The 13,092-nt window shown below is 38.9% G+C and overlaps 1 protein-coding gene across 1 annotated transcript in view; it reads right to left on the reverse strand.

Annotated features, from left to right (window-relative positions):
* LOC139722847 (uncharacterized) overlaps positions 1–12,867 on the reverse strand; it is a 56,075-nt gene extending 43,208 nt beyond the window's left edge. Inside the window, exons 1-5 of the mRNA XM_071634133.1 lie at positions 12,814–12,867; positions 8,487–8,624; positions 3,261–3,761; positions 2,141–2,296; positions 1,071–1,211 (exon numbers count right to left, since the gene is read on the reverse strand). Of these exons, the coding sequence (XP_071490234.1) occupies positions 1,071–1,211; positions 2,141–2,296; positions 3,261–3,761; positions 8,487–8,624; positions 12,814–12,867 (990 nt within the window). The remainder of the gene's footprint in view (positions 1–1,070; positions 1,212–2,140; positions 2,297–3,260; positions 3,762–8,486; positions 8,625–12,813) is intronic.
* Between the last annotated feature and the right edge of the window lie 225 nt (positions 12,868–13,092).

The following is a 13,092-nucleotide window of genomic DNA, read 5'->3' on the forward strand; positions in this document are numbered from 1 at the left end:
CTGATCATCACAGCACTAATTCAAAATATGTTGTAACAGCTTTGACCAAAGACACATACTTAAAATTGAAGTGCTCTGTATAGAATGAGAGCACGGCATGTGGGCTGAAAGTGTCATGCAAACCTTGTATACACGGTTATGTAGAGATAGATAAGCGATTTTACCGCCACGCGCATGGCGGCTATTTTTGGCAGTCCTGATCGCAACTGAAGCAATCTCTTTGAACTGAGAATTGAGCGACAGGGCTGACAACAGTGCGAAGAAATGTGATCTCCACCATGCGGAGAACTTGGAATTCAGTGTGCATACGCTATTTATATCCTTGTTTTCGTTAAGTTGTAAATTGTGTACATCAATATCGATAAGAAAAATACCAAGCTAAATTGATATAGATAAAAGATATATAGGTGTGAATTACAGACATGATGTAATGGAGTCCAAATCTTGTCGGTCCGCAATAGGATAATATTTTGGATCTCAACTGGTACAGCCCTGTCGCGACACTTGCAATGTGTATTGCGACAGGGCTGTGTTTAGTAGTAAACTTATGTACCTGGTATTGATTTTCATGACGATACTGTTGAACCATTTCTAAGATATTGAGATGAAATTGAAATTTCAGCATTTTCATTGGACCCTTAAACTTTGACCCAATGGCCCAAAATTTTTCCTAGATAATCTTTACCTGGTAAAACATGTAATAGTATACACAATGTTTCACAAAATTACCTTCAGGCTTTCCAGAGATACAGGGGAAAAAGTAGCATTTTCAGAATTTAACCTTGAGCGGGTGTGCCCATAAATTAATAGACACAGCTTCATCCACTCAGACATATATATGCCAAGTTTCACTTGGATACCTCAAACAGTTCTGTAGTTATATCATCAACAAAATCGATTACGGATGGACATCCAAACACGAGGATGGACAGCTGGACAGATGATGGGAAGATGGGGAAGATGAGGAGGCTAATACCTTATTCACTGATTTTGATGCTCTTTGAAATCAAACATTAGTATATCACTAAAATTTGGGAAAATTTCAAAACAAAACTGCAGAAGCTGCATACCTCAGCAACATCCCGCTTGACTTTCAGTCGCACAGTACCGGATGTGCTACGTAGAATGTCATACACGTCATCGCGAGACTTGCCTTCCAAGTTTATGCTATTGATCTCCTGCACAATGTCACCACTGGCTAAGCGGCCATCCTGAGCAATAGCAACAAGAGCACACATAAATATCACAACTGTTCTTACTGTACACTTTGATCCCCCTTAGGATAATTGTTTTTTTTTTATTTTATATGCTAGGTACTCTCTCCAGACACAAATAAGTCATAAGGTTCCAGTGCTGGACAATATAAAGAAAATACAGAAGACATCAAAAAAGCAATTGACCTAGCTCCTTAACAAAGCAGAGAGAATAATATTTGCCTATACACATTTCAGCAATCATAAACACATAATGCATCAAATGCCCATTTGAACAAATTGGGATCCTATCACCCTAGGGATGCTACCTGCCAAGTTTGGTAGAAATCTGTCATGGGATATTCATGAAGAAGCTGAAAATGTAAATAGTTTACACATAATGCACGCTGAGGCCAAATAATGGATGATCACAGTAACTCCCTCGAGCTTTCGGCTCAGGTGAGCTAAGAATTCATAACTTTTGAAACTCTAGTTTGATTTTCCTCCAGTTTTCATTGACTGTTTAACAAAATCAATCTGCATACATGAATCCTACTCGTGTTTTGGCAAACTTCCTCTTTGAACACTTCATCTTTATACGATGAAATCTGATTGACAAATCTTGAATATATGCTGGACTCCATACAAGACTACTAACGGGAGAATAGTAACAATTTGAAAAGACAAAAGAAAAATATAAAAAGCATTTCACAAATCCTGAATTTGTATAAAAAGTGCATTTTAACCTGACATGCAATGATTGGGTTGTGTTTGAGCAAGCTACTTGCAGGTCATAAATCTGTGAATGCTGATCAGAGTCAGTTTAACATCTTTAATATCTAAGAAAGAATTTTTACATAATCACTTGTCATGATAGTAGTTTGCAAATCATTGCAAATTAAGACATCATGGCCCAGACTGGACCATTGTGGGGACTTGAAACGTACCATCTCTGCTGCTCCTCCTGGTAAAATGGTCTTGACCGCTACTCCCACCCCTCGAACACCCACAAGGCCGAAGCCCAGTCCATGCCCAGAATTCTGCAGCTCGATTTCTACGTTCTCATACTGTGGCTGTCCCAACTTACTACCAGTGGGACTACCCTATAAATGGCAGCAGATGAGAGAACATAAACCAACATCAATGATCAGTGTTTGTTGCAGATATTTGGGTGAGACTGCATGATTCAACATAACATACACAACTTTGCCTGAGCTACCAAGCAATACTTTCAACCAATCTGTTTTTCCACTTGTGTCACTACATCTTACTTTTGGGTATGAATTCAGATAAGGCATAGTGACCTTCGATCTGAAGGACCCTTGCCTAGATGTTTAGCAGTTAATCAATAACTGAACAAATATATCTCAGTCAAGATTCATCAAAACATTCAACAAGGTGTGCAGAAGGTTGCAATGATGCAAATCTCCCAGAAAGTTGACATGGACTGCAATGACTTGCTCTATTTCGTGTAGTTTATGTCTGAGCTGCAATGCAGTTTATTGTCTATTATACTGATATGTAGTTTGTTTCTGATGCATTCAGTTCATCTCCAACACCCACATTTGTCTTGATGGCAAGGCATGATAGAAATAAGATAAGGTGATTGATAAGCCATAAAACAGAGGTACCCCAAATTTCATATGAATACTACACACTAAAATAAAGATCATGTACATTACAGGAACCTCCTCATTTTTGTTAATAGGAAGCTTTAGATTTACGATGCAGATGTTTAGATGACTGCGTTGGCATTCTCCTCTCTCCCTGCATCATGTTGTAAAGTAGCCTTAGATTACTTGAAGACCCAACCTATGCAAAGTAAAGTGGCTCCCCCAAATGATCACTGCATCAAGTAGCTCTCCACGTCGTGTTTTTGAGTGGATGCAAAAATGGCCCAGAACTGACCATAAAAACTCAGACACAAGATTGATTTTGATAAGCGATTTTGCGCATGTGCAGACAAGGTTTTTTCCTCTGAATGTCCGCATCGCAAAATAAAAATCTAAAGCTACCTATTGACTTTCTACACAGCTGTACACAGTCTCTTCTTGTGAATGATATTACCATTTTCTTCTTGGATTCCGCCATTATCTCATTCAGACTCCCAGTGCTTGATGCCGCTTCAGTAGAATGGTGAGACGGAGAGGACAAAGCACTGCTGCTATCCCTCTCGTAATGAGGAGAGCCCTCCTGGTTGCCGGTAGCACCTTCTCCTACAAGTTGGGGTGTAGGCTGGCTGGCTAACGTCACAGAGGAAGTGTTTATACTCTTCCTACCCTGCTGCTGCTGCTTACTATCTTCTCCCCCTCCTCCTCCTACGGGAGGAGAAACAGGGGCACCAGACTGACAGGATAGAGGAGAGAAGGTATTACCAGCCCGCCCCACCTGCTGCTGATGCTGTGTCAGGGGAGATGGGGATGAGCTAGCACTGCGGTTGGTACTTCCTTGGGTGGGTGATGGGTGTGAGGACGAGGAACTACCACTTAGCGATGAGCAGGTACTGGAGGGAGGTGTGACAATGCTGGATCCAGTGCTGCTGGCAAGTTTCTTGTCCTCCTCTATCTCCTGTTAACGCACCATGACAAGAAGCAGAGAATGTTCATTATTGAGTATTTCCAGTAAAATTATGAAGCAAAGGGTCATCTTATGAGTGGTACTCTTGATTTCTAGCCATCCTACAGCCATATGCAATTACACCTCAAAATAACATCTGGGCTCAATTAACTTAAATAAAGAATTTAAGTTCATAGAACCTCTCTTATGTTTGTTAAAACCTCTGCTGCACCACAACCATTTTCATAAGATTATTTTGAACATTTCATAATACACAATGCAAACATTTTGAAGTTTATCACACTTACCTCTGCTTGAGATCCCCCACATTTATACAGACAGAAGAATATTGCAGAGGCACACATGCCCTCTCCCTAGCAACAAAACTAGAGGGCGCTCCATCAGGTTGGGATTGCTTTATTCTGCTCACAAAAACCGAGGTAAATTTCTGGTATTTTGCCCTATACCATCATAGTTTCGGAGTTATCATCAATACAATGATACTTGTTTGTAAGCCATGTGTGGTGCTTTTTTTTTGGGGGGGGGGGGGGATTTACTGTACTTTGTATGCAACTTTGTGTGTATTTTGTCTTGTTTTTATGCAGGGCCCCTTTGTAAAATCATGTTTTTTTAATTGAAAGGGCTACCCTGTGAAAATAAAACAGAATAAATAAATAAATAAATAAATAAATAACTAAATAAAAATAACTTGTTCTAAAATGATCTGTATCTGAAACAAAACTTATGTGTCTAGAATAAAACCTACTTCTTCTTTGTTAAGGTGGTCACATTTGCCCTGAATTCATAAGCACCTATCAAACGACAGTTTTTACTTGAAATTTATTCAAGCATTTCACATTATGTAACATATACTTTTTTTTCTGCTCAAGTCATTATATATCTAGAATCCAGTGCTCAATGCACATTCTTGTCCAGGGGAACAAGGGCATCAAGGTCCTCATGGGTATGAGGGGTTGGCAGTTTTCACAATTCAGGTAGGACCAAAATAGTCATGCTTCACAGGAACCAGCAGGAAGAGTTTCCTTTGGGGTAATGGCCACCTTGTGTGAGATCTGGGTGAGATGGTCTTTCCACAGGACCCTGCAATTGGCAGTTGGCCCATTGGGACAAAAACTCTCTGAGTGGATGAAACTGCATCTGGACTTCAACCTTTTCCTTGTTGGCTTTAATCAAACAGGGGGCATCGAGAGTCAGTTTCCTGCATTAGTTTCTCTCCTTGGGCTGCTACCTTTCTTCTGATGTTTAATAGGGGGTGCGATGCCACATAGCATGAACAGGTCTTCTACAAATATGAGTTTACAGCACCTAGTGACGGTTTGACAGGATGCATTTAAGGCTGGGTCAATTTTGGAGGTATGAGATGATCAACATCACACAGGAGCATCATACCCAGCATTAAAGAAGTACAAGGCAAGAGTTGCAGTAAGGACACTTTTGACATCTGCACCCCACCTGATGTTCATTTGGTTGTGTGCTGTCAGAATTAATACATGCAAAAAAAAAAAAAAAATGTGATCACCAACTTGACATCACTTTATGACACTGAAATCGTCTAGAACAACCCAATTTTGAAATTGATATACTGTACTAAAAGCCTGTTACATTTTTGGAACCCACATCCTACAAGCTTTGCTTTTTAGTGGGTTCCTCATCTTACACGCCAATTATACGTCCTTATGCATTTGGGCAATTCCACGGTAACTAGGACACAGGTGCCAAAAATTCAAAATGATATTTGTTTCAAACATCATACATTTTCAGACAGTACTTGAGTTGAAGTTTTAAGAATCATTATGTTTTTCAATAAAAGCGGCCATTTTGATTTTCAAAATGGCTGCCAAAATATGCCTATAACTCAATGGTGAAAAGAGTGTATTGTCGCATAACTTACTCTCTGTATATCCACTTTATTAGTACTCTAAACAACAATCTTTCATATGTATGCAGTTACCAGAGAAGTCTTTTACCACACGATAGAAAAAAAAAGCTGGTAGCTTTAAAGAATTTGATAAAAACTGTTAATTACTTTGATAATGATGGATGTAACGTCAGTTACCAAAAACAAGGAATTTTTAAGTTTATTCATCAAAGGAAGTGAGCTGTATGATGTAACTTGGGATTTCTAATGTATGCCCATATGCCTTTATTTCAATACCAGAAATAAGGATACTTGGCATACTGGAGAGTCAAAATGAACACTACAAAATGTGTAACGTCAGTTACCGAAACGTCATACACGAGTATGTAACGTCAGTTACCATGACAGTAATTATAACTGAGGCAAATTTTTTGACTTTTGGCCATTTCAATACATCTGGGAAGTCAACTTACAACAAAGAGCAGCAATCCCTTTCATAGGAAGTGATGTCATTACCATGGTATGTCCATGGATACCAGGTATTTTTTTTAATATTTTTTTTTCATTTCTAAATTCATTTACCATGATTATCTTTTTTTTTTTGGGGGGGGGGGGGGGGGGGGCTTGAGCTTTCGATTTTTGATTCAGCACAAGTTTAAGGTTAAATCATCTGGAAGTTTAGTTTGCCAAATGCAGTATATGCACTCAAATTAGTACATTCCCAGTCCTACGGGATGATAAAGCTACCAAAGTTTGTAGGCCTAATCAGTGACATGATTGCATGTTAACCACATTTTCTAAAAAAAAAAAAAAAAAAACTTCTGCACAGCTGTATACCAACAGTTTAACAATCTTCACCAATGTTTGCTTTCGCTGGCATTTTTCTTTCTTTTTTTTCAAGAAGCTTAGTCAAGTTTCTACCTCAAGGCAAATGCACAAACAGATATTTCTTCTCTTGCACTTTAAATGTGTGGTGTAGTTAACATGGCTCATCTTGTATTATATGGTACGTAAGGCATGTACTCATTATTGTTTGAAACTTAACACTGATGTTGCTCAAAGTGAGAGAGGATTCTATAGGTTTTTTTTTTTAAATTGTTCATACAGTGTGTATTTGTTGATTACTTTATTCTATTCATGCAGGGACATTTTGTAATACAACACATGATAATTATGAACAGAAAGAGTTTTTTATATTGATTTTAGTATTCTTTCATTGCAAAGTCCGATTTCTTGGTATCTCGAATGTATTTGCAAGCCGTGATATATCAGTGAAAAGGAAAAGAAAAACAGTTAAATTTCTTCAAGCTAGGAATAAAACAATAATGCTCTTTTGACCAAAAAAGCATTTATTTTTCTTCTTCACAGAGAAATATTAAAAGTGTGACACTTTTCATTTAAATCAATTGATGATGGAGATCATCAGGAGTAAAATAAAGAAAAGAAGGAGAAATATATCACAATAGATTTCATACATATTTATGCATATTTATGAGTTGATACATGTTTTTTTCCCCATGACCTGGAAGATATTTTGATATTTTTTTGAAGCACAAAAATATCCATGTTTTGTGTAGTACTACAAGGTATTATGGGTGGAGCACTCTATGTAGATAAAAACTTTCCTGTTCATTAAAAAACAAACAAACAAACAAACAAAAAGCCCTTAGTCATGTCAATATATTTATACTTGGAACTGCTTAATCTATTAATGGCTCTGTGTAATCATAAATGTTGAATAAAAATTAAATCTTCAGACAAATGTCAAGAAATATCCTCTTGTGCATTTACAATATTTTTGCCCAACTGTGCTATGGCATGGGGGGGGGGGGGGTTCCCCCAAGGGCCCACCCAATATCATTTGTGTCTTTAGATTTTGTTTTAATTTGTTGCTGTAGTTGCCTGGGATTGTCACTGGTACATTGCAGCAGTATAATAACATGTTAAATAAATTAGTTCTCTGTAAACCCCACGGCAAAGTATGTGTAACGTCAGTTACGTAACGTCAGTTACTGACATGTTTACCTTTAAGTTTTCATAGAACACAAAGAAAATGGACTACTGTTTCATTTCATTGTGTATTTATGACTGATGAACCAAGGTATGACTCCATATCAACCAAATCATTCTGAATGGTCAGAATTATGAAATATCACATAGCTATTCCCAATCATGATTTTGCATGTGTAAACCCTATGGCAAATGTAAGCGTAACGTCAGTTACGTAACGTCAGTTACCGTCATGCCTTCACTGAAATTGGCATGGTGGTAAAAGGAGACAACTAAAGTGCACATTATTTTGCACACCTGTTCCTAAGAACCTAGGTGTATTGCCATATTAAACACATAAAGGCTAAAAGTCAGGGACATGAGATATTTCCATTTACATCTACACCATAATTTCCCATGTCCTTTTTCCGTAACGTCAGTTACCGACACATTTTCACTTGCTATGTGATAAGAAATGCAGTTTGAGAGAAAAACTTTCCACCAATTTCTTCCTTCTCATGAACTCATTCATCAATGCTAATTGCAAGCCCAAGGTGCTTTCATTCACAAAACTACAAGGTAAATAATTTCATGAAAATCCTTACGTGTAACGTCAGTTACCGTGGAATTGCCCATTTGCGCAATTTTGGTTCAAACTGACCACTGTGTTAAAAACATTTCTTTTTCAAAATCAAATGGAATATATAACTTGTATGATATGTGGAATATGGAACATGAATTAAAAAAAAAAAAAAAAAAGTGAGAGAAGGCCAGACAGGTTAGCAACCCTCTATCAATTTCTTTAAATCAACATAGTAAATGTCTACTGTCTTCTTTTTTTTAAGTACTGCTCTTTTCTCTTAACAAACCTGGTGGCGTCGTGCACGTTCTTCATTCTTTTTCTTGATGTCATCAATTTTCTGGTTCAAGATGTCCTCCTGTTCCTCCTTGCTCAGTATATCAAGCAGAGTGAAGTTATCAACAAGATCAGTCAGCTGCTTGGTCAACTGAGGTTTAAAGAGCAAAGTGGAAAGATTTCACGAGTGATATACAGAAGTCAGGCAACGCTGCATACCTTTAACAAAAAAGTTGCGAATAATGGTAAGTGCATGGCAATCATTCAAAGTACATTGTTTTTGTATGTCTGATAAGCTCATTAAGCACCAGGCCAATGAAAAAGAAAAAAAGAAAGGAATGTCGATATAGCGACAGGTATGCCTCCCTCATATCGCATAGTTCTCCCAATATGTCTATAATACATCTTGACAGTGTGAGACCACAGTTTCACATGATTGGCAAGAGTGAAATGACATCTTTGGAAGTTTGGCACAACCACAAATGTGTTGAGTTTTATATTCCTTGCACCACAATTCTTTGGATGGCTAAATTCTTTCAGACAGCAAGTGTTCAAAATTTAAGCATTTTCACTTGATCTTTGGCCCTTGCCCTTTGACCCCATGGCCCACAACTTTCTTAAAATCATCACTAACTGGCAATATCAAATTTTCAGGACTATATTCAGGAAATATGGGAAATAGTGAGATTCACACATTTTAAGTTGACCTTAGACCTAGAGGCCCAAATCTTTTCCTATCTAGAATTACTGTGCAGTGATACATGTACATACATAGTCTTAACCCTTTGAAGACGTGTCCCCCGAGGGCAGGTGTCTATGGGAAATGTGTTTTATAGCAAAATCAGTCCATTCTCACTGGGTTAATTAAGAGTATGCATAGGGTAATTTCCACGGTGCGGAGAAAATAGTGTAATTTCAGCATTGAATGGTAGAGTTTAAGCATCTTAACCTGACCTTTGATAACATGCAAAATATTTTTTTTTCTTCACTGCTTCAAAACACTTGCCCGAACATGACTTTTACTTAAGTCCAAAAACAGAAGAAATTGATACGAAAAAGACATTGTTTAACTTGCAAGTCACAGCCTTAGCACAACATACATGAATCAACAACACACATTGATTTGAAGGCAAAAATACATTGGAATAACACACTTGGTTTGATTAAGTGTTATTGCATTGCATTGGGGTTTCTTCACATAAATAGTGGAAAGTTGTTGAAATGAAATGAAAGTGCATTGCTTCACTAAACAGTTGCTATCATGGGGCTTCTGTCCCCGCGTTCACATTGGTCCCCGCGACGCGGGGACAGCCACAAGAGATCATATCTTTTTTACGACTGACCGTTCACATTGGTATCTCATCTGTCCCCGAGCTGTGGGGGCAATTGGGGCTTGGGGCGAGCTCTGCCAGGCATAGCGCATGCGCACATTTGATGACCACAGCTGGACGCTATCAATTTTGCCCCAAGGTCACTCTCCCCTCCAAATCTTGTCCCTGTACCCGACTTGCTTGGCGGGGATGGGGGGGGGGGGGGGGGGGAACAAGTCCCAGTGAGCGTTCACATTATGGTTTGGGAGGAGAAAGTCCCACAGCTCGGGACTTTCCCCGCGTCGCGGGGAACAATGTGAACGCGGGGTGTATGGTCGATTTTGGGGATGGGGGGGGGGGGTGAAAAAAAAGTAGCTTATGTAACACTTTGCCTTTGACCTTTGAACCTAGGACCCAAGCATTCCTAATTAAGAGCATCAGTGTCAGGCAGTATGCATATGTACTAAGTTTCATGGAGATACCCTGAGCCATTTCTGAGATATGGAGAAAAAAAGTGAAGTTTTAGCATTTATACCTGACCTTTAACCCCATGAACCCAAAACTTTCCCTAAAGAATCTTTATCTGATAATTCATGTGTACACTAAGTTTCACAAAAATATCTTTGGGCATTGCAGAGATAGGGGGGGGGGGGTGGGGTAATAAAATTGCAAGAATTTGACCTTGCCTTTTGACATAGAGCATGTGCATCCAAAAGTTGACAAGCACACCTTCGTCCACTCATACATGTGCCAAGTTTGATTTAGATACCTCCGCCGGCACTTTGTGGTGGAGGCATTAAAAAATGACACTGAATCAGAGAAATAAGCTACTACAAAAAGAAAATGCAATCTATGGGAAATTACTTTACTGAAGGCAAGGATAATAATGTTACTTGATCATGTGATCATTTTTATGTGGTGTAATGGTCTAAAGCCCCTTTTACACTTTCACAGATTGCATCACTGATCGTCACAGATCGTCATTCTGGGATCATCCGCACTGTTTCCGGCATGACAATGTTGACTCCTTGAAGTCATCCAGTGTGGTCCTTGATCTTCTGGCATGTCCGTGGAAAAAATTACGCTTGCTCAATTTTCATCCTGAACATCACAGATAAAAATCATTATAAACTCTTCCTTGTAGGCACCTGCTACTCTGTGTTGCCACCATATTCATTTCAGGACAATCCGTGAAGACATCAGGATGTCCATATTTGCATTGGCTCCATCTGGGATTGAAAATCTGTGTATTTTGCCAACATATAGTCCATGAAATTTGCCCACATCTTCCCCCATCAGTTCAGCCATCAACCCCTCATACTGTCCGTATACTAGAAGTGGTCGCCCGAGAAGCCAAACTTCAGTGACCCACACACATCTCCTTCCTGGTTTTTTTTTTGTGTTTTGTTTTGTTTTGTTTATGCCATGATGTTGCAGTAAAATGAGAGTTTGCAACAAAGAGTCTTACCTTTATGATGTCAACAAGCAGAGGCAAATGTAGGCTACTGTAGATTTTCTGGTGTGCTTGTCATACTTAGCTCCGGAGGCATGTCGCCTGAGAATGATAAGGTATCAAATGAGCGCCTACAAGCAAAAGTCATCTGTCAACATTTTAGGGATATCCATGTAAGGACCACTAAGGGACCCAGTTGCATCCATGCTCTTCCTTGAAGATGTCCGTGTTAGCTCCGTAAACATTCCAGTGTGGTCCACATTCCTAATTTGTCTGTCCGTGTAGACACCCAGTTGGAATCATATTAACATTGGCATTGAGAGGAAAATCGTGATTTTGCACACCGGAACACCACGGACGACATTTCGTGGTCATCTGTGAAGCCATCCGTGAAAGTGTAAAAGGGGGTTTGGCGATGTTGCAAATGGGCTGATTATATTTTCATACATACAATACAGCCACAAATTTTCTCCAATTCACACAAGACCCATCACCCAAAACCAAAACACATATTAAAGTTAGTTTTGTTTGTAAAGTACTAAATGGCCTTTTAAGTTATCTCCTTTCAAGAACTTGGAGTAAAGAGAAAATTAAAAACAGAAATGGCATGCAAGTGGTCGGTCTGGAGTGATGTTTACATGTATGTAATGTGTGTTTTTATGTACTTGGCTTTTTCCTTCTTTATATTGTTTCAACCAGCCAGCCATATGACAGAAACACAAAGGGGGTATGCCTCTTGATGCGCTGCATGAGCAATTATTTGAATTTTCAAGCTCAATGTTTATGCTTATAGCTGTCATTTAAGAGCTGAAATTGTTTGTGTGCATGTGTGCAGGACATGTCTTGTGTGCAGCTCATAAATTTGCCCAATATTTGCCTTTTGGAGTCATATACTGGACATGAATTTTGTTATATGGAGTTGATAATGGATAGTGACATTGTTCATGCTGATGTTTAGGGATGTTTTGTTCACGAAACAGCTTTTGAGGGGAGCTTTGTATACCAGTACTCAGCTGTCTGGCTTTCTGATTCAGCAGTTTCACTTTGGTCTCATCTATTGTTTTATGTGTTTGCATCTGGATGTTGTTACATGGCAGTGCTGTGCTACATGTACATGGATCATCAATGGCTTGAATTTGTTGTCATTCATGGGGATTATCATCAATTGGCAAAGCCTAAAGCTCCTCAAAGGAAAAAGGTCTTGGAGAAGGATTAGTCTAATCTCTTAATCAATTGTTGTATAGCCATTTGAAGAATCTGGAGGTAGTATTCAGTTTACCTCTTACAACACATACATGTAATACAATCTGAAATGGCACAACACCCTACTGTGCTTTGCTGTGTACTGATACTTTATGCTCTAGTGTGTATTGCTTCACACCATATTCATCATCACCGACATGATCATGATCAGGGATACCAAATCTTGGATGGAAGGTGTGGAAAATCCTCAGAACAAACCAGAAACCTGTTAATTCTGATGAAAACTTTTATGTATGAAAGATCACACAAACAAGCACCACAGAATAGAGCTGGTCATCTGTATGATGCTCTGTTTATCATTAATCTCATCTTACTACAATCAGGTGACCTGGAGCTGAACCCTGGACCTCGCACTTCAAAATTTCCATGTGGATCCTGTAATCGAGCTGTGACACCTAGGTCTCGAGGCATTCAGTGCGATGGGTGTGACTTTTGGTTTCACACAAGATGCATTGGCATGGAGTCTAAAGAGTACAAGGACCTCGGAAATAGTTCTACTGTTTGGTTTTGCAACCACTGTGGCCTCTTGAACATCAGTCCAACAATTTTTCAATATGATGTAGAAACAAGGAATTTCTTTGAACCACTCATCA

Source organism: Diadema antillarum, unplaced genomic scaffold (genome assembly GCF_040938485.1).
Source record: "Diadema antillarum isolate AM-2024a unplaced genomic scaffold, OU_Dant_1.0 scf00000173, whole genome shotgun sequence".
Classification (NCBI taxonomy): Eukaryota; Metazoa; Echinodermata; class Echinoidea; order Diadematoida; family Diadematidae; genus Diadema; species Diadema antillarum.